This window comes from Podarcis erhardii, assembly GCF_964252035.2.
Source record: "Podarcis erhardii genome assembly, chromosome: 11".
NCBI classification, from domain to species: domain Eukaryota; kingdom Metazoa; phylum Chordata; class Lepidosauria; order Squamata; family Lacertidae; genus Podarcis; species Podarcis erhardii.
The window spans coordinates 38,097,003-38,119,508 of record NC_138501.1 but is presented as its reverse complement, the minus strand read 5'-3'; the positions used below and the strand labels follow the sequence as shown (position 1 = coordinate 38,119,508).

At 41.7% G+C, this 22,506-nt stretch overlaps 1 protein-coding gene across 6 annotated transcripts in view; it reads left to right on the top strand.

Moving 5' to 3' along the window:
• PARP8 (poly(ADP-ribose) polymerase family member 8) overlaps positions 1 to 22,506 on the top strand; it is a 163,775-nt gene that overhangs the window by 109,142 nt on the left and 32,127 nt on the right. For 4 of the 6 annotated variants that reach the window (XM_081881415.1, XM_081881418.1, XM_081881417.1 and 1 more), the window contains 7 exons: positions 1,255 to 1,315; positions 3,693 to 3,783; positions 7,580 to 7,646; positions 8,408 to 8,533; positions 12,677 to 13,262; positions 15,974 to 16,027; positions 16,130 to 16,225. In XM_081881415.1, the coding sequence (XP_081737541.1) occupies positions 1,255 to 1,315; positions 3,693 to 3,783; positions 7,580 to 7,646; positions 8,408 to 8,533; positions 12,677 to 13,262; positions 15,974 to 16,027; positions 16,130 to 16,225 (1,081 nt within the window). The remainder of the gene's footprint in view (positions 1 to 1,254; positions 1,316 to 3,692; positions 3,784 to 7,579; positions 7,647 to 8,407; positions 8,534 to 12,676; positions 13,263 to 15,973; positions 16,028 to 16,129; positions 16,226 to 22,506) is intronic. The other 2 variants (XM_081881419.1, XM_081881420.1) reach the window with 1 other exon arrangement.

Sequence of the window (22,506 nt, the reverse complement as noted above, 5' to 3'; positions counted from 1 at the left end):
TAGGTAGCCGTGTTGGTCTGCCATAGTCAAAACAAAATAAAAGAAAAAAAATCCTTCCAGTAGCACCTTAAAGACCAACTAAGTTAGTTCTAGGTATGAGCTTTCGTGTGCATGCACACTTCTTCAGATACCAATACGTGTGCATGCACACGAAAGCTCATACCTAGAACTAACTTAGTTGGTGTTTAAGGTGCTACTGGAAGGAATTTTTTTTCTTTTATTTTGTTTTGGGTTTCTCCAGCCACTCTGGGCGGCTTCCACAGAAGTAGTGCTTCAGGTTAAGAACAGTTTCAGGTTAAGTACGGACGTCCGGAACAAATTAAGTACTTAACCCGAGATACCACTGTATTATGAAGTGGTTGCACTGTGCCTGACCAGGCTTTCCCTTATCGTGTGGAACAATGGTTTTGTTTCCACGAACAGACAAAACAAGTTGAGGTGTACAAAGAACAGAATGACACATTGTGTATCATCCTGAACCATCCTTTCACAGAGGTGTCCATTTTGTGTGGCTTTTTCCAAAAGTTAATGATTTCAAAATAATGACTTGGTGGATCGAAAGTCAATAACATGTGGCAATGCTGCTTCATAACTCCATATTTGGGGCTGCTGCACTGCACTAGCTGTGTCTTAGAATGGAAATTATTTTGGCTGTTTTGGATTGCACATTCTTTTCTTCCATTGCATTTTTGTGGCTTAGCACGAAACTACGTTTTCACCGTTAAAACCACATCTCCAAACGCGAGCTAAAATGCCACTCATTTCCCAAAGGCTTCCTGTTGGAAGCCACAATCTCCTCCAACTTCTTTATGCTGAAGACGCAAGAAGCTGTTGTCTACCAGATCATACTATACATATGTCCATCCAGCTCACTACTGTAATGTCTGCTGTGGCTGTTAGTATCTCTCTGGGGTCTGAGGCAAGATATGTATCTCTTCACTTGCTACCTGAGCTTTTTATCCAGAGATACTGGAGACTGTACATAATATCCGCTGTGTGCAAATTATCAGCTCTGCTACTGAGGTACGGTCTCAGCAAAAGCCACCCAGAGGTGACATTGGAACCATTTTGGCGCGGGTGCAACAGAACCTATTCAATACTGCAAGAAATTCCATTTTTATGCTGGAGGAAACTGGGTTATATACACGGTTGACTGTCTTCTAGTTTTATATTCTTCAGTCTGCTGATAGGATATCTCTTTTGGATGGTCACGAGTATCAAAGTTAGCTGTAACATGTTGTTCTTTCCTTTCAGGGAATATGGAGCCATTGATGATGTAGACATTGATCTGCATATTGATGTTAGCTTTCTTGATGTAAGTAATTAAACCATATGGTAATATAGCAACCATTAATACATAACTGCCTTTGTTTTTCATCAAGATGTGTAGTCAGCCACACACTGGCACATCACTTTTTTTTTTTTACCACCAGAAGCTTCTGTTGCATGAGTCTGTTTTCAGTGGAAACATTGTTGTGATAGGTTCCATGCAACTCTTAAATATTTGGTGTAGTTGTATACATTTATGTCATGGTGACTTAAAATGATACAGCTTTCTCCATTAATATCAAAAGTTTACAGCAGGAGACAAGGGACCTGGTGTCACAGTCCTCTGCAATAGTTCTTCATGTTAGGTTTTGGTTTTCCGTGCTTGAAAGAAAGTGTGTAAAGTTTAGGAAAGACAGGAAAGACATCCCATGGGTCCTATTGCATATCCTCCAGCCATTTACTCCATGGATGGATGCTTTTGATCCAAAAGTGCCTTTTTGAATGGCATATGTCATCGACAGAAGTGGCCTCCTGCACACTAGGGTAGAGCATGCTAATTTAGGAGGTAAACCTTAATTTTTGCAAATTCCTTCAGTGAGTGTTCTTAAAAATATGTTTTGGGGTGTGAGGAATTCAAATCTGCTATTATTTTTGTGATCGGACAACATTGAGCTTGGTAGGTTTGCATTTGATTAAGCACATAAACTGCTTTTGGAAAACCAAAGAATTTTAATTTTACATTCTGAACATGTCAGGTAATTAATAATAATAATAATAATAATAATAATAATAATAATAATAATAATAATAATATACAACTGCAAGTACTTGGTAATCATTTTTAGTGATTTCTATGCAATTTTACACACATTTTCCTTACCAAGCAAAACTAAATTATATTAATCTAACCAAAATATCTTTTGAATTCCCAAATCATGTTACAACTTTTCAGCACCCCTCATTTTGGGAATTTCAAAGTTGAAAAATTCAACATGCCTTAACACTAGTGTTGCATGAGAAAATGTGTGTGTGTTTTCTATTTTGCACAAGACCTTGTACACAAAGGAGCACGAGAACTGTGACAGGGCCTATCTTTTGTAGCACTGTGTGAACCAAACAGTGCTAGTGTCTGTTTTCCTTCCACACCCAGAGGGAAGGGATTCTCAATGACAGTTGTGTTCATCTCCATCTTGGATTAGTATCTGAACTGAAGAAGAATTTGGTGGCGTGCGTGTGGCAATGCTTGGCTCTTATAGGAAGGTGATGAGTTGCCAAGATTTGTTATCCAAGCCAAGAAATGCAAAGTTCAGGCCAAAATCTCTATGAAAGAAAGCACTATTTTGTTTTAAATGTAGTGGAATAAATTTTATCATTTCTTTATTTAAAACCATTTTCAACCTTTTCCATGACTGCAAAACCCCAAAGGTTTGCTCAGTCAGCTTTTAATATCTGGGATGTTTAGTTCGTTCCAAAATTTATCGGTATAGAGATCATAACTGTGACCAATAAATCAGGAATTGGATTCTAATCATCTTTTTATGTAACTTTTACTATGTTCCGAATTAACATTTTTGATGTGGCTTGTAGATGGCAATCTCTCATGATTCAAATGGTTTGTAAGATCTTTGTCCATTATCATATTTAACAGCTGTACCATATAGGAATGTATGTTCCTTCAACAGTTCTCACGCTTGAAGAAGAACTTTTATTTTAAATGTAGATATTTCATGGAGGAAATTCAGGGCAATTTATGGGAACAAAACAGCCCACTTTGTTATAACTCACACCTCGCTAAGTAAAAGCTGTTAACCATAGACTATAGTTTAATGAATCCATCCTAGTTCTGACTCTGAAACTGAAATATATTTGAAGTATATATATATATATCCAGAAGTAATGGGATTAATTTATTTGGACAAAGGCAACCATCCTATACTCGCAAGGAGTAAGCTACTGTGGGGATAAGTGGAACTGACTTCAGGTAAATCTGTATAGAATCAGGTTGCATGTGACTGAAGATGGAAACCATAGTGCGTAGATGCCTGCATAGCCCATCCCTTGCTCCCCATTCTGGGGGAATAAAACAAGAAGACTAACTTTTGTAAAGCTTCATTTCTGCAAACCTATGGGATAAAATGATGCCCATGGCAGAGATTTGTATAGGTACCACGGGAAGGGGAAAGTTCCATATTCTTTTCATTTGTGAATCCCATTTCTGTCAAAATCCAGTTCATGCTTTATTACTAACCTCTTTCCAGTTACTGATATCAAGTAGAAGCTGATAGAACTCATGCCTTGGCAAATCAATCTAGACAGCAACTTAGGCCAGCACATTCATTTCCTTTGCCAGCCCTGGAAGCGAGAATGGCGGAATTTGAACCTGATGATAATGGCTAATGGATTCTGTTGTGCTCTTGATTCAGGAAGAGATTGCAGTGGCATGGGACGTGATCCGCACAGAGCCTATAATTGTGCGGTTGCACTGTTCACTCACGCAATATCTAAATGGCCCCGGTAAGTCGCTTTTGTTGTTCCTTTTTCCTATGCGATGCCTTTGTAGGGAGTCCTGCACATGGCACCCATGATGATTTTTCTCCACCAAGCAATTACGAGACTCAATTGTAGTGCATAATTATATTCTCAAGAAGAGAGTATTGGCTTCTGAAGGGCTGTTTAATTTTAGCAGACAGAGACATAGCAATAATCAATGGGTGGCTGTTAATACTACAGAAATTCAATTATTAAATCTGTGTGGGCGATTATCAGTCAGAATGGATTGCTAATGAAGTAGAGTGATGGACTTTCAATCAGGTTAGGATCCCTGATCCTTCTTAAGATTTAACTTTGCAACTTCCTACACTCAGCAAACCCGCAACCCTTTTGCATTTGTTTACCTCCTGAAGAACCCTGGTGCCTTGCAGAGAATTCTGGGACTCAAATCTGTGGCAGCTTTCCATTCACACAGGGCTGCAGTGAGGGCAAACCCACCCACCCTTTCCATGGCTACATATTGCACTGGAAGATCAGTATAGGCTGGCAATCTGTCTTTCCCCCCACTGTGGTGATCTCATTGAGGAAGCTCTGATAACCTTGCAGGAAACTCAAGGGTTTTGAGGGAAATGGTTTGAAAGTCAGAAGATATTATGGAGAATGCATGCCTACTGCTGAAAACCTCAGCCAGTTTCTTCCTTTCCTTTTCTGTGTATTACGTAATGCTCCAAAGGCTGTGATGCTACATCACTGGGCTTCAAGTTCCCCCTTTTCTAGAAAAAGAGGTCCCAGAGTGCACCTCAAACACCTCCTTTTAATTCTCTTTTAATGGTAATGGTGCTCACCTGAGAAGTGCCAGAACTGAGTTCTGGTTAGTTCTGGCTGAAAAGTCCTAAGACACACAGAAGACCCATTGAGAGAGAAAAATTCAGTTCCCTACAAGCAATAATATGTATCACTAAGATTTCACTGTAAGCCTTAAACCAAGCTGTGTTATGATTTTTCTATGCATAGAAAATTCATTATAGCAACAGTCATAGGGGACCAGCCATTACTTAGTTTTTAAAAACGTTGAAATGAACTTCTGATAAGCTCTTATGTCACCAACACAATTATTTGATAAGCTGTTCATTCACTCGCACAATTAATTTCATCACTTGACAAAACTATTCTTTCTTTATGAGTATTTCTTTTTGCACTCTCTTGTCTAAGCATCACCATTAACACTAATTCAAAGCAATTGTTGAGGTAGCATCCTTTTGAAAATTAAGCAAGAAGTGTTTGGGTTTTTTTAATCAAGTGGTAGATGAACACTTATTATCTTTGTACTAACGACCGTCTTTCAATAGTTGTTTACTTTTTCACATTCGTGAAAGAACTCAGCCGTCTCCTTGTTATAGCAATCTGTGCCCTGTTTATATTTTTGAGTTGACCGGTGAGGTCATTTCCCCCAAGCCGTATCTGTGACATCATCTGGGGTTGGGGTTGAATCCTGCATTGGCTGTGCACTCATGTCTCCAGTCCAAAACAGCCAAAGGAAAAGGATTTCAACACCTACCCACTTGTCACTTGTATCAATGGGTGCATTCAGACATGAGGAATATTGTGTTCGTTTTCCTGCTAATAATGCTGGCACTTCTGTCCTGTTCTCTGATGTTCCTGTCACATTGCAGTATCAGTTGTCTTATGGAACTTTTAGACCAATATACCGCCATGCCACACTAAATTTCATTTGCACCAGGGAACCATTGGACAATGTCACTACTCCCCACCTTTTCTGCATCGTCTGCTGATATATTGCCCCAAATTTTGTCCTTTTACTCCTGCAGTTTTCTAGGTTAATGCACTATATTCTGGAAGTGGCTTTCACACTCTATGAAAGGTCAAATACAATCCTGGAATTAACAGGGAAATGTTGGGGAAATGGAATAAACTGCTGTGTGAATGCAGCCAATTTTTATCCACATCAAGTGTCTTGCTTTGTAAATTATACATTACCCTTCCATACTTTTGTCTCCCTTTCTGTTCTCTCTGCTCCCATGCCTCTTGTGTTTCACCAGTACTTACATTAAAAGCCTTCAGGTGATGTTTCTCCTGGAAGCAGGAGAGGTTCTCTCTCCACAGCCGAGTAGTGACTCAAATAATATTGCACGTATCCAAAGACAGACCTGTCCAATAGTCTCCTGAAAATCATATGCAGCCAAGCACTCCAGTTGATGGGTGTTGTAACTTGCAGGCTACACCGCTCTTGGCTTTATATCCTTGTTTAACTTCTTGCCTGAGCTAGCTTTCTGTTCTGCAGACTGCAAACGCTTGCTCTTTATTTCGTTGATCCTAACAAAGGTACTGCCCTTCTGTGGATTTTGGATCGCATCCAGCAGTGAAGCAGGCACAGTCAGTGGCAGGGCAGCCAGATCAACACCTGCCTTTCTTGCCCTTGCAAGAAATTAATGTGGCAATAATCTGTAACCTTTCACAAGCTGAAAGCCATGGTCGCGAGCCTTGATGGCGCAGCTGAGTGCAAAAAGCACTTGAACCCTACGGAATAAAAATGCCAGGCTAATGCATGTGTAGAGGTTTGGAATCTGATTTCACATACAAGTATAACAAAGCTGCTCCTGTTGTAGCTAATGCCAGTTTCCTAAAAGCGGATGAGTCCTGCTCCACATTACATAAGGTGCAAATATTCGCCCTCTTTCCTCAGCTGGTTTCTTAAGAAGTAATAACCTATTTAAGATTTTTCCTCTGCTCCTCTTTGAGCCCTCTTGAAAATCCAGGGATTCTGACAACACTATTGCTGGACTGCCATGGCCTCCTCTTTTCTGCAATTCATCTGGTAATTTTCCAGATTTTGTTTTGTTTTGCTTTGCTTTTCAGAAAGCCTGATCATCCATCATCCCTGCCCTTTCTCTAAGGGTACTTTTCACCCATCTTGGATTTTTTTTTTTTTTTTTTTGAAGTTGTTGACCCATTAGGAGAGTTTAGAGTATGAACATCCCTATTTCAGAACTGACAGGCAAATTATAAACTAGGCCCATGTCTCTCTGAAGTTTTGTGTTCTGATCACAATTTGGTGGGCTTAAGAGCCCTTCCCAATACCACAGAAATCCCTTTCCATCTTCAAATAGCCTGGTGAAGAGAGTGGCCCTGGGAAGGGCAGCTGATGCTTTGTGGGCATGAAGACCTGTGGAAATTGTCATTTCCCGGGGCTCCAAAGGAAAATATCTTGCTATGTCCAGGTTGGTGTTTCTGCAGCATCCAAATGTCTGGCCAAAACCACCACAGCAGTCTTTCTGATTGACTCCAGTACTGCTGGGTAGGTTTTACAGAAAGGGAATCTGAGTGGGGGAATGTGCTGGGGGTTGGAGGCGAGAAGCCTCCAGCTGTGTTGTGTTTTTGAGAATGTGACATAACCTGAAGCGTTACATGGGCCCAAGATTGAAACAAACTAATTCAGAACCTATCTCAACAGAGTCCAAATCCCCTCGCTTTTAGCAATGCCATTCCAAATTGAATCCAGTCAAGCTTACTCATGGCTATCCCTGATGCTGTCTGGCATAGCCTCTGCTAGGCATCATAGCCTCTACCAACACAGAACCTGTGGGGAAGGTCCTTTCCATTGATATGCAGGAAACTCACATGTCTCAGTGTCCCAAAACCTTTTCTCTGTTCAGCTCTTCTACAGTCTTGTGAACTTTGCTTGTACACAATTTTCATCAAACATAATGGGGACTGGGCTCTAATACTCCACTATAGTAATGGTAGGCTTTGGAATATGTGAGCTTCTCTCAGTTTTTCAACGATATCTTCTGTCCTACAGTGCCCACCGTTGATGTATTTCAGATCTCTACTAAGGAAAGATTTGGACTGGGGCATCAGCTGAAGAAGTGAGTTCTGCTAAAACTAAATCCCATATTGTCTGTGTTTTTGTTGCAACGTATTGTGTCTGGCTGTTTTTGGACTGATGCAGTCTGAATTAATAACAGTATTGCCATGGGCACCTGTTTTTCAAGGATCCAAAGAAAGACAGATCAAGGTCTATCATATCATACCTTTATTGATATAGTCCAGGCTTCCTCAATCTGGCTCATTCTAGATGTTGTTGCCCCCAGCTAGCATGATCAATGGTCAGGGATGATGGAAATTGTAGTCCAACAGTATCTGGAACACAACCAGTTGAGGAAAGCAGAGTGTAGATATTCCTTCACACATTGCAGCAGGGGTGACTAACAAGTAACCCTTCCAGATGTTGTTGGATTCCACCTCCCATCAGCATATTCAGTAGTCAGGGAGGATGGGAGTTGTGGTCCAACCACAGCTGGAGTGCCACAGGTTCCCCATCCCTGCATTACAGGGTTGTCATTGATTGTACAACAGTAGCCAATCCCAGCTGGAGAAGCTGGCTGGAAGCCACACCCTGCCTCAAGGCTGATACAACTAAAAAACTTTTCGTAGCTTCATCACTTCTCTCAATGGCATGTTTAAGGATGGCTATCTCTATATATGTCTTGTATGTAAGAAACATCCAGTGAGCTAAATTAGAAAGAGCAAATCTTCAGGGTTAGATTGGGGAAAAGGGACCCTTTTGAGTCTTATGTATGTGTGCAGATGCAAATCAAAGATTTGTCTCTGTGTTTTCAACTTTCAGAATCATGCAAACGTTTGTCACGCAACAATGGAAAAATGGCAAAGAGAAATCAAACAGTACGCACAACAAAAAAATGTCAGAGAAGAAGGTGAAATCTCCTCTGCACATCTTTTCTACACTGCGCAGGTAGGCACAAGTGATTATGGAGCAGCACAGTGCTATCCTACTAGAAGATTGAATAAAGACTTTCAGGTTCCTTAAGAGAGAGGTTCATTCAGATCATTGCAAACATACTTTCCAAGTATGAGGGGACCACAATGTCATACCACTGAGACCCCTCCCCTAATTCTTGATGTGTGCATCTGACCAAGCCCCTACTAGCTGTGTGCATGGCAGCAATGCAATTTGGGCAAGGCCATTTTCACATTTTGATGTTCCTGTGAAGGGGTCCCCCATGCAAGGGAGAATCCTGGGCTAATCAGGATTCCTGCTAGATTTTGTGTATACAATACTTCAGTGCCCTACTGAGCAGGAGGTGGGGCAAATCACATAATCTGAGTTCAGAAGGTTGTGGTTTTCTCAGACTTTTCACACAATAAGTTCTTTAGGTACCCATTGCACAATCCCACTTTCATCCCAGTTCCTGTAAGGGCTTCAGCTGTGCCTTGTTGAGTTCTATTAACAGCAACCATTGAGGGGGTGAACACTGCAGAGTGCAGAAGTGCTAAATATGTTTTTCAGCTCCTGCTGCTAAGTGCCTACCATAAGGAGTGCTGCAGATCTGCTTGACCAGCTCTGGGGGGAAATTCACACAGGCGTGATATAATAATTAAGGTTTTACACGCCATCTAATTTGTGTGTGTGTGTGTGTGTGTGTGTGTGTGTGTGTGTGTGTAAAACAGAGAACAATTATAACAACAAAAATCAAAATACAAAAAACAAAACCTTAAAATAGGCATGTAGAATAAGTAGTTTCACACGAGTTAAAATAACAAAAGTCCAAGTAAAGACTTTCAGTGTTATCAGATCATCAAGCATAGTTCCAGATTTGCCAGGCTTGTGACGCGGGTTGTCTTGAATATGATGATTCCACAGTATATGTCATAAAGAAGTGCCAAATCATATAAGAAAATGTCTGGAGGTCCTTATTGCAATTTCAAATTATATGTCATCTTCTCCATTAGATTATTTGCATTATTGTGTTAAGTGCCTTGTTCACTGTCTTGTGGGTGATTTGAATGACTCAGATCTTAACACGTTTTCTGCTGGTGGAATCATCCCTTGAGCAGAGTTGGATTGCTCCTACTAGCGGGAGAGATAACATACATCAATTCCCTCTTTCTCGACAGCACTTTCTATACCCCCTGCAAATGTCTTTCTGGTGGCTTCCAACGATTCTCCAGAGCAGGAACAGTTCAGCTGGCTTAAGGGACTAAGGGGGATTCCAAAAAAATCGTCATCCCAAATTTTGCAGGTGGAATCCACTGTTAGGTCTCAATTCCATCACCCATGCATGGAAAGAACCCTTCTGTACATGGGTACCTAGTTGAAATCGATGCCATTATTTCTTTAGAATACCTTAGAAAGGATGGGAGGGAGATTGGCTTACATCAGTTCACCAACCTGTTGCTCTCCAGATGTTTTCAACTACAACTCCCATCAGCCCCTGCCAGGTTGGCAAAGGCTGGGCTAAATTATTTAATAAATTAACTAGTTAGATTCAAAGGTTGGCATTAATTGATTAAATATTTTTGGTGGACTAAAAAGCTGTCTGTGATTAATTAAGCAACGTAGTTTCTTTCAAAGATACTTTTAAAATTTTTGGTAGATATACCAAAAGCTGCAGAAGACAATTGTCTCTGAACGCTCTCAAGCACATGATGATGGCCAACCATTCTGTATAGTTTATTTGTCCTTAGTACAGTATCTAATTATGAGAAACATTGGTTAGTTTACTCAGCGTAGATTCATTGAAATTAATGAGGCTAACTTATTCAAGCTCATTAATTTCAGCGGTTTTACTCTGAGTAAAACTTATTTTTTTAAAATATTTTTATTAAGTTTTGCATAAATATATTTCACAAACATACAACAGACAAAAGTAAATGAAATAAACATAAAAAGAAAAGAAAAAGAACATAAAATACATACAACATAAACGACGCGACTTACATTAATTTTACAACAACATTGATCGACTTCCCTTTATCTCGATTTCGGATAATGTTATCTTAATTATCTTTCTGCTGTATCTATTCCAAAATAAAATTTATAACGTAGTAAGCGTTATCTCATGCCTACTGTGATTTTTTTTTTTTTGATACATATATATTTCTGATTAACATTTTGATTTTCCCCTTGTCTCTATTTCCATATATATTCTAAATTTATCCCATTCATTACTAACTTTTGTACGTTTTTGATTTCTTATTTTCTGAGTCAATTTTGCCAATTCTAAATAATCCATTAATTTAAATTGCCACTCCTTTAATGTTGGGGTTTTTGCTGTTTTCCAGTACTGTGCTATGAGGGTTCTAGTGGCCACTGTTGCGTATTGAAGAAGGGTTCTATCTTCTTCTTTAATATCTTTGCCAATTATCCCCAGCAGGAAGGTTTCAGGTTTTTTAACAAACGTATATTTGAGAATTTTGAGAATTTTTTAAAATTCATTATAGATGGATTCCCAAAATTTTTTGAGAATCTCGCACGTCCACCACATGTGAATAAATTCGCCCTCTTTACTCTTACATTTCCAACACAATTTGTCGCCTGTTCTATAAATTTTATACAATTTTATCGGCGTTATGTACCATCTGTACATCATCTTGTACTGAGTAAAACTTAGTTGAATACCACGCGTACTATCTCCCTCTAATTACAGATAGGTAGCCGTGTTGGTCTGCCATGGTCAAAACAAAATAAAAAAATTCCTTCCAGTAGCACCTTAAAGACCAACTGTGTTAGTTCTAGGTATGAGCTTTCGTGTGCATGCACACTTCTTCAGATACACTGAAACAGAAGTCACCGGACCTTTCTATATAGTGAGAAGGTGGGGAGGGGTATTACTCAGAAGGGTGGTGGGAATGGGTGATTGGCAGATAGCTGCGATGAGCCTGTTGACGACTCTTAACGACTGCAATAGGTCTTACAGGAAAAAGCAAGGGGTGAGAAGGTGAAAAATGGCTTTGTCATGTATAATGAGATAAGAATCCAATGTCTTTGTTCAAACCAGGTCTCTCCATAGTTTTAAGTTTGGTGATAAGTTGCAATTCAGCAGCTTCTCTTTCCAGTCTATTTCTGAAATTCCTTTGTAATAGAACAGCTACTTTGAGATCTTGTATAGAATGTCCTGGGAGATTGAAGTGTTCTCCTACTGGTTTTTCTGTCTTGTGGTTCCTGATGTCGGATTTATGTCCGTTTATTCTTTGGCGTAAGGTCTGGCCTGTTTGTCCAATATAGAGAGCTGAAGGACACTGTTGGCATTTTATGGCATACACAATGTTAGACGATGAGCAATTAAATAGTCCCGAGATGGTATGTGTGATGTTGTTGGGGCCAGTAATGGTGTTGTCCGGGTGTATGTGGCAGCAAAGTTGGCATCTGGGTTTATTGCAGGCTCTGGTGCCAGTGTCCGTGTTAAGTCTGGTTATAGTATTATTGTGGGTTAGGAGTTGTAGAACTAACTCAGTTGGTCTTTAAGGTGCTACTGGAAGGAATTTTTTTATCTCCCTCTAATTTCAGCAATTTCATTTGGTTAACCTGTAAACCAGTGGTGGCCAAACTCAGCCCTCCAGTTGTTTTGGGACTACAGTTCCCATCGTCCCTGACCACTGGTTCTGTTAGCTAGGGATGATGGGAGTTGTAGACTCAAAACACCTGGAGGGCCGAGTTTGGACACCACTTCTGTAAACCAACCTTCTATTAATTTGTCAGTATTTTCTTAAAGCTATGTAAGCTACTAGTCCTTGCCACATTCTGTGAAACTGAATTTCACAATTTAGTCAGGCGTTGTGTGAAGAAGTGTTGGGGTTGTGCCTCTCCTGAAGCTTCATTTAAGAGCAGATGTTATCCAGTAATATTCTTAATTGCTCATGCTGTGAAGTATACTTGGATTGTATATGCTCTACTACTCAATTGTGGCCTTCCCCTGTTTGGAGCTTGGCTTGACGGTTTGTTGAGAGGCATTCACATGAAGGACCTGGGGAAAGAATAAGAGGGTTCACTTCCAGGTCAAGACAACAACTGAGACCTGAACAAAAGCAAGATGTTGTTGGTATTTCTCATAGCAAGCTGTGCTCCAGTTAATTTTTCTCTCTGCCTGTTTTCAAGGTCGCCGAGTTATCCTCCACCAGGCTGTGGGAAAAACAAATCAAAACTGAAACCTGAACAAGATGGCATCTCAAAAACCCACAAGTTGTTGAGAAGGACTTGTTCTAGCACAGTTAAGGCTGAGGATGCGTGTGTCACCAAGTCCCACCGAACCTTTGGCCGCTCCTTGTCTAGCGATCCCAGGGCTGAACACACAATGACCATTAAATCGCACAAACTCTTGAACCACTCGTGCTCAGCAGCCATCAAGCAGGACGAGTGCGGCACTTTGAAGCCCCATAAGTTGCTCAGTAGACCATGCTCTGGGGATACTCGATGTGAGCACAACAGTACTTTGAAGCCCCACAAACTTTTGAGCAGGTCTTACTCCAGTAACCTTAGGATGGATGAATTAGACGGGCTGAAGAACCACAAGTTGCTCAGCAAGACTTATTCTGGTGTCCCCAAGTCTTCTAAAATGGATCTTTTCAAAGAACCCACCATAGCAGAGGGCAGGAGGCTCTCTCTTACCTCAGGGCTTATTGGTATCTTAACACCATCTTCATCATCCCCATCACAATCTGCTGTGCGTAACCAGTTTTGTTCTGTGGGTTTTCTTTTTTTCTTCTCCACATATTTCGGGGGGGGGGGAGTTAAACATACAATACATGCAGAAGTGGAAACAGAGTTTTGGTAAACTGCATGAATTTGTACCTTTGTTCATATACGTGTCGTCACACAGTCCATTTTTGACCATTTTCTACTTAAGTCAGTGGAACTTGTCCAGCTTGAATATATGTTATTGCCTTAGAAAACATTTCAGCTTCCACTCACACTGGTGAACCTTTCTGATTTGATCTGTCCCCTTGGGACTTACTATCAACAAATGTATTGCATGATATTTTGCCATGTTAACATTTCTGTGACTAAAAGAATGGGCCTTGTGATCTTGCAACAGAAGGCAACCATTATCCATGATACTTTGTGCCAATCCTGCTGGAAAATCATGTCTGAATGGTATATATTTAATCCATATCAAGAAGATAAGAAGATATATAGAGATATTTATTTAGTTTCCAGCACATTTTGATACTATATCAATATTTAGTAGTGATAATATAGCCAGGCTTCATACTGTGAATTCTGGGAATATCTCCCAAGGAAGTATTGAATCATGTCTAAAAAAATACCACAAAATATTATGAGGAATCTCTAGGTATAATGACGGCACAGTCTGTTTTTCAACAAGGATTAGGAAAATGATCATGGAAGTAATTCTGCCATGACTTTATTATTTTGAGTGCTGGTACAGATATTTAAAATCTTATTCATGCAGACAGCTGTTATTTGCTCTGGGAAAATCATGTGAAGAGAATGAAAGGTGTGAGATTCTCTCCGCCTCACCATATTGGTATTCCTGCTGTTGCAAATTCATGGATAAAGTACAGTAATTAATTTTTAGAATACTACTTTTGATGATAGTTTAGCCTTTGGAGAAAGGACTTGTTGCACAATACAGCAGTCACAACCCAATAAAGTAGGTGTCACCAGAGAGGTAAATTTGTGCTCCAGGTTCCACAATGGCTGTGTTAAGAGATCATGAGGAAAAAAATGGTTTATATGTGATGGGAATGAGCTTACGTAAGCTTCCATTTCTCCCCTCCATCTTTAGCATGGATGGAAGGAGGAGACTGGAAATTGTCACCTCTGGCTTTGATTAACAGCACTAGCATAGCATCTGAAACTGAAACTATGCTTCATATAAGTATAGCTGCACATCCCATGATTAAAAGTTAGATTGTTTCAAAGGTTAACCATACTTTCTTGGATTCAGGTGACATGCCAATCTGTGGTGAATCAAAACTGAAAGAGCTCCTGAGCTCTTCCTGGTGTTCTTGCCAGAGATGGAAATTGGGGGGCGGGGGTAGCCCCAGAGGAAGCTAGGCTCAGTCATGTCATGATAAGCAATGTGGGCACAGTGCCATGAAGCTTCCATGGGTTGACCTTGGGCCGCTCATGATCTCTTTCTGCCTAACCTCCCTGATATGGTGATTGTAATCATAAAATTGGTGGGTGTCAGGAAGCAGGCACATACACTATCCTGAGATCTTCAGAGGAATATTGGGATATAAGTCAAAGCTTTTATATTCCCCATTGTGGGCTCTTCAGAAGAAGGGGAGGGAGACTCATTTTCATCACATTGAACTGTGGTTTAGCGGATGTCCGATCAAGGCTACTGGTTCATCTCACCCAGTATGGTTTCAATCTGGAGGTAGCATCACTCCCAAGATCTCAGGCAAAACTTTTACCCAGTCCTGCCCTCTTAGCCAAAGTTGATGAACCTTTTGCTTTCACAACATGTGCAGTTCAGCAGCAGATGTTCGTACAACACCCTTTCTGATCTCTGTAGTCAGTATGAAAAGTGGCATGGGAAGCCCAGCTCCGATCAGCATTGGCCTCACTCAGGATCTGGTTATGGATGCATTGACGTGCGGTGTTAAAAGGACAGATGTTTGCCTTTTTTCTTTAAAGAATGGTCTCCAGTTTCCTTTGGTAGGACATAGAATGACATTTAGGTACAGGTGCACAACTTTCAGAAAGGAGGGCCAAACAAGATGCAGTGCTATGCACACAGCTGGCAAATTGCATGAATGGCTTATTTGAATTGCTTTCAATTCAGGCTATGACTCAGGCATGTGGTTAAGGTGGGCTGTCCTCCAGGCCACCTACCCTGCTTTGTCCCCTCCTTGAATATTTTTGCCCAGCTAGAATATGTCTTGGAGTTCCAGTAATGATTCTTGTTTGTCTCAATGGAAGATACAGATGGGTGTGTGTACAGATACTAGTCTATTCCATGAAAGTACAATTCACATTTGTTGCACCACCCACTTTTGCCACTGACTCCACCCATCACTGGCATATGGCCCCCAAAGGGTTCTCCAGGAGAGAATGTGGCCCTTGGAATGAAAAGTGTTCCCCATCCCTACTTTAAACCTTTGCCTTCCCTCCCAGTCCTGACCTCACCCGCTGTTTACTTTTGAAAAGATGTTCATGCAGTTTGCTAATTGTGTGAATGGTTTGGCCCCTCTTTTCTTTGTTTGGCCCCAATTTTTGTTGCTGCTGCTGCTGTTAAACATGCTCAAGTGAAAACCAATTGGAATAAGACATGGATTTCCCTTGAGTGCGTTCCAGGTGCAAATGTCAACAATATCATGCTTTATTTAATAAAGACCAATGCATCTCCTGTTTCTGAAACTGATGCTTCAGTAAACCAGACTTGCTCTAATGCTGCTGCTACTTTTCTCTCTTTTAAAACAGCCAAATTACGGTGCAAAATCCATTCCAATAAGAGACCATGGCTTCCTCGTACAGGTAGGACAGAATGCCTCCTCTGTTTCGGAAAGCTGGAGGACGTGGAGCTGCTTGTTAATTATTTTAAGCAGATTGTATTGTTCTCTTTTTCGTTGTCCTCAGACGATTGAGTTTGCGGAACAGCGGATTCCAGTGCTCAACGAATACTGCGTAGTCTGCGACGAGCCACATGTGTTTCAAAATGGGCCCATGCTGAGGGTATGTTTTAGCTCTTTGAACTAAAACAGCCTCCCCAACTTGCTACCTTCCAGATGTTGTGGACCACAACTGCCACCAGCCATCACTGTTTTCTGTAGCCCAAAACATCTGAAGGTCACCAGGTTGGGGGAAGCTGAATGTAACCATGTGGTGTGTTTTTGTGTGTGTCTGCACATTCCTTAGTACTTTGGAGAAACAGCTGGTAAAGCACATAGGGGCATTTGTACCTTGCATTCAGTGAGTGTACAATTTGTGTATCTACTTACTCAACTGTATGCTCATGCAGTTCATTTATTTATATTTATTTACTTAAAATGGACCCCCCCCCCATAGAATACCAAGGCAGTGTATAGCAAATTGTGTGTTGGCTCCCTGTGCCAACTGGAAAAGCCTCTAAACTTCTGTAAACCCTTGAAAAATCCTTTAAAAAACCAGCAGCACTTTCCAAACTCCATCAGACTCAACACAACCAATCCCTCCAAACCTCCTTGCTCAAACTCAAGCTCTCCACAGGCCTCAACAGTCAGTGCAAGGGCTTCTGGGATTGCACTTGCAAAGTCTCACGGGATTGCTAGGCACTGTTTTTGTGCCTTTTGTGCCATTTCTGGTCTCTCTTAGGGACACCTTTGCCAATTTTAAAGTCGCTTCTAAGTTTGGTGCAATGCGCTCATGTGTGATCGTGTGTCAGTTGGATGTGCATGTATGTAAGCAAATAAACCATTCACTTCTTTCACTTCAGATTTCACTTCTTTCACTTCAGATTTCAGAAATGAAATGAAAGAAATGTGTGAATGGGCCTGTGTGATGTCCTTCGTCCAGCAGTGCAGCCAGAACTCTTCAGGGGCCTTTGGTCTTGGCACTCGGCTGGTTCTTTCTGAAATGTGACTGGGAGCCAGGATTGTGGCCTAGGGCAGTTGTAGTCCATCTATAAAATGCTCCTGTCATAAAAAATTGGTTTGCTGATACCCTCCGGTGTTGTCCTCTGTCATTGTGCAGATAGATGCTCTTAAAGCAAAACAGCTAGAAGGTCAAATGTTACCCATTTGCCTTTGGAACTAACATATACTATTTTATTTCTATTAGAGCATTTATATGTACACCCATCTTCTGGTGTAAATACATCACTCAGGGGGCTTACAGCATATAGGCCATGGTGCTGTTGTGGTTAAGAGTCAGACTAGGCTCAAATCCTCACCCATCCATGAAGCTAACTGGGCCAGTGAGTGTCCTTCAGACTAACCTACCTCACAGGGTTGTTGCTATGAGGATGAAACGTGGAGGGGAAGAGCCATGGAGGCCACCGTGAGCTTCTTACAAGAAAGGAGGGGATAGAAATGTAATAAATAAACAAAAGCGTAAAATCACACAAAAAGCTCACCAAAGGGCAGGGTCAGCAGTTTAAACATATGCCTAATTCATAAAAAAAAAACAGCTTGGATTTTTTTTAAGGTTTTCAACAAGCAGTGAAAAACAGTGAGGAAGCGGAGCCTATGGTGTTTCACAAGGCAAAGTGTTCCCTAATCTGGGTGCAGCCAGCAAAAAGGCACCCTCTCTTTTCCTACCCAGCCAGACACAGAAAAACAGAAACAGATGAGATTGTTAGGCAAAGTTAACTCAAAGACAGAAGTGAGGGGGGAGAGAGAAAGATATTTGAGTGGAAAGGAGGCAGACATAAGCAGCCAAGTGGACTTGCATATACTGACCATCACTGCCCAGAGAAAATGGTGGCTACATCCAGGTTTGGGCATTGGGAGAAGGCCTCTGCCCCAGTGCCATGTGGCACAAGAACTGAGCCATCTGAGCCATTTGACTGCAAATCAGCAGTGGTGGAAAGGAACATTACTGTACACAGTCTGTTTTGGCTCTTGGGACACCCCTTTCCTTTCCAGCTTGTGTCTGGCTAAAAAGCATCCTCTGGAAGGCAGGATGTGTGTTTGTTCTTTTCAGGCTTCCACAGGCACCTGGTTGGCCACTGTGAGAACAGGATGCTGTACTACATGGGCCGTTGGCCTGATCCAACAGGCTCTTCTTATGTGTATTTGTTTTGTGACTGTTGCGTGACTGGAATGTAACCTTAAGCTCTGCCTACTCTTGCATTTGGCCCCCAGAAGGTTTTCCATAATGGAATGTGGCCCTCAGACTGAAAAAGGTTCCCCACCCTTCAGCTAGCTACCCTAGAGAGCCAGAGTGGTATAGTGGTTAAGAGCGATGGACTTGTAATCTGGTGAACCAGGTTCGCGTCTCCGCTCCTCCACATGCAGCTGCTGGGTGACCTTGGGCTAGTCACACTTCTCTGAAATCTCTCAGCCCCACTCACCTCACAGAGTGTTTGTTGTGGGGGAGGAAGGGAAAGGAGAATGTTAGCTGCTTTGAGACTCCTTCAGATGATAAAGCAGGATATCAAATCCAAACTCCTCTTCTTCTTCTATATACTAACCCCGCATGGACTCTGCTGGTCTTCACAGCTAGATGACTGGCAACCTCTCCTTGGTCCTTGACCACCAAAATCTGCTGGGGGTGGGTTGCTGACAACATTGACCTGGGTTTCCATCCCCCTTTGCACTCAGGACAGCCAGAGTAACTTCAGGCTGTTTGCTAAAGAACTTGCATGGGCAGCAAGTCGAAGGGAGGCAGAACTTTCCACTGAAAAAGAGCCGACTGATACTGAGCATTATATCCAGGGTGGATTTCTTACTGTGCCCCCACCCACTCAGCACTGCACCCCACACCACCACAAACACCCTCCATCTCTATTCAAGCAGAGCTGCCGGGATATTTTCATTTCATTTTCTGCCCGTTAGGCATGGCTCTTTGAGGGGGAACCTCAGGGAGTCAGGATTTCTCATTCAGCTGCTTAGCACATAGCAGAGAGAGCGCTGGCCTCAGCTGCCTTCTCCCTTTAGATAAACAGCTTCAAAGGAATCCCAGAATAACAATGAAGGAGATTAAGAATTGACGAGGTGACAATCCACAGCTGGACCTAAGCAAGCATGCAAGCGAGCTAGCAAACAAATGCTATTGGGGAGGAAATTGGCTCCTTGCTTTTCTTTAAGTAACAACAACAACAACAACAACGCAGACTTGTGGCAGATTTGAGCTTGGCCAAGCCATTTATTTATTGTTATTTTTTTCGGCATCTGATTTGACCTTTAAAAGAGACAAAATGCTAATTGTGGCAATAGAAGTTGATAGGTTTTCCTCTGGACTTGGGAATGCCCCAAACCTTGGACTATTCTTTTCATAGAGGGCCCAACTAGGGAAGCCCATCCAGCCACACAGATGTCAACGTGTTTTAGTACTTTTTACTGTTAATTATAAGTAAATGATCCCAGGATTCTTTGAGGGCGTTATGCTTTAAAAGTTCTTAAATATATAGTGTGTATGCAGCCATAGTTAGCCCTCCATCCTCCCATCAAGTGTTAACTTCATAGCTGATAAAGAGTATCGGCTCAGGGAGAGCTTACTCTCTTGGGGCAAGATTAGAGGCAGGAAGGGGTGCAGCCAGGATGGGATCTGATTCTCCAGCATTATCCTGTTTACATTAGCCCATCTTTGTGTATGCTGCAACAAGGTAGCTCACAACCTGCAGCAAGCTAAATTCTTCAATTTGTTTAAATTAGGGATTCCTCCCCCACCTTCCACTTTGACTTTTGAGAGTTATTCTCCGTTTTCAAGACATTAGATGCGGGCATTCAGGAAATGAAATCTATGATCTGATGCTTGCAGAATGCACACTGCCCTAAATTTATCCTTGGAGGCAGGACATGCAATATCTTATTGTACCAACTTGATTTTCTGTTCAAAAGCAGATAGCATATTTCCCCCATATCTCTTGGGTTTTCAGTAGAGTTAAGCACGCGGCACTCTCTGTTAGATTGCAGCTTTGGATTGTAAGATCCTGAGGGCAGACACCTTGTTTTGCTTCTGCTACACTGTGAAACGATGTGCATACTGATGACACTAGATAAAAGTCTGAATCATCCACATATTAACATCCCGTGGCTTTTAAAATGTGTTTGTGGGTTACAATGGCTTTGTTTTGGTTTTGTTTTATTACGCATTTTGTGTTTTCGTTTTCCATTTTTATGTTGTGAACCGCCCTGTGATCTTTGGATGAAGGGCAGAATACAAATTTAATTAATAATAATAGTAATATATAAATAACAAACAAGTAGCATGCATGGAATGCAACCTAAATATTCTAGGCCAGGTATAGGCAAACTCGGCCCTCCAGTTGTTTTGGGACTACAACTCCCATCATACCTGACCACTGGTCCTGTTAGCGAAGGATGATGGGAGTCATAGTCCCAAAACAACTGGAGGGCCGAGTTTGCCTATTCCTGTTATAGGCAGGTCTGGTCCAAGGCATGTTGGCACCTGAGGTGAACCCCAAAATGGTGTGCGTCTCCCCTCTTCCCCCACCCACCGCCCCACCGCCAGGGAACAAGGGGAGGGAAGATCTAAATTAGGAATAAGGGAGAGATAAAGTTCTACACCGAGAACAAGGGGGGGGGGAGTAGACTAGCAGTGCCTCCTATTCCCCAAGAGAAAAGAGGAGGCATGGGGAGATGCCGGATCCAGCTTCCATGCAGCAGGCCACAGCTTTTGCTGCCACTGTGGCAGTGGTGGCTGCAGTGAGTGATGCATTCCTTGGAGGCTGGATCTGTTGTATCTCCATATGTAGATCCTGTTGCCTGAGGCGTGGTTCTAGGGAACAGTTCTCTTAACATTGTAACCATGTGAAGCTTTCACATATGGTTCAGATCCTTGGACCCTTTAGCCCAGAATAAGCTGTACTGGCAGAACCCATAGGAGTATTATTGCTGTTGTTTAGCCATTTAGTCATGTCTGACTCTTCGTGACCCCATGGACCAGAGCACGCCAGGCACTCCTGTCTTCCACTGCCTCCCGGAGTTTGGTCAAACTCATGTTAGTAGCTTTGAGAGCACTGTCCAACCATCTCGTCCTCTGTCGTCCCCTTCTCCTTGTGACCTCCATCTTTCCCAACATCAGGGTCTTTTCCAGGGAGTCTTCTCTTCTCATGAGGTGGCCAAAGTATTGGAGTATAGCTCAATGTTGCCTACACTGACTAGCAACAGTTCTCTGGGGTTTGGAATATTCTCAGTAGCCCCATGCCAGGGATTGAACCTGGGATCTTTTGCATGCAAGGCAGATGCTGTTCCACTGAGCGAAGGCCCTTCTGTATGTTATCACCTGCTCCTTGAGATACTCGAAAGAAAAATGCTGATAACTAAAGATGCTATTTAAGAAAAGGAGGTCATCGTGACGGTTAGTGTCGTGACACAGTGAAACTGCCCTCTCAGTCTCCTTAAATTATGTATGTTCTGTTTGCTAATGTTCTTCTGCATGATTTCTGAATAATTTACCTAGCAAAAAAGGCATATTTGGAATAGTTCAAAACAGCACCAGCAACAACCTATGTCTCAGGCATTAGCATGAATGGTATACCAGATAAACTGATGAAACCTTTCAGTAAGCAGGGGGGGAATGGGGACCCACAGGAATATGTCTCAATGTTTTCTCCATCAACTTGCAAACTCTCCTCTAGGGTGCCACCTTGTGTTGAAATCTCAGACTATCCCCCCCCCTTCCCATTAATGTCAAAGAAGCAGGAAGGTTGGCAATGAAGCTCATAGGAACTTAGTTCAAAAGAAGATCTCTATCACGTCTCCTCTTAATCTTTGCTTTTCCAAGCTAAACATCCCCTGCTCCTTTGACCATTGTGCATAGGAATTGGCTTCCAGGACCCTGTACCATCTCGATCACCTTCCTCTGATCACAATCCAGTTTCTTGAAATATGGTGCTAGTTACCCACAAGTAAGCTGCCTTGAACTCATTTAGGCTTACTTGTAGGGAAACATTTATAGGGGAAATGTGTAAAATGGGGGGGGGAGTTCTAAAGAATAAGCATACTATATTATTAAATGATGCACTCTCATAATTGACATCCCCCTCTCACAGAGAAGAGTGTGGTTGTCATTTTCAAAGTATTTTAAAATAGTTTTATTTAAAATAATTGGTTTTATTTTTTTAAATAAATCTTCAGAATAATCAGCAACTCCTTTTGAGTTGATCTTTTTAAAAAATGGAATCATCTGACCCTTTAATTGAATAATATTAGTAATGAACGAAATGTGTCAAGATATGCATTGTAGAGGAGAGCCAATGTAGTTTGACAGCCGTGTATTTGAACTATAAACTTGCATAGGAATTGCCTCCTCAGCAAGTCACTCTCTTTTAGCTTCTGCCTTTGGCTTTA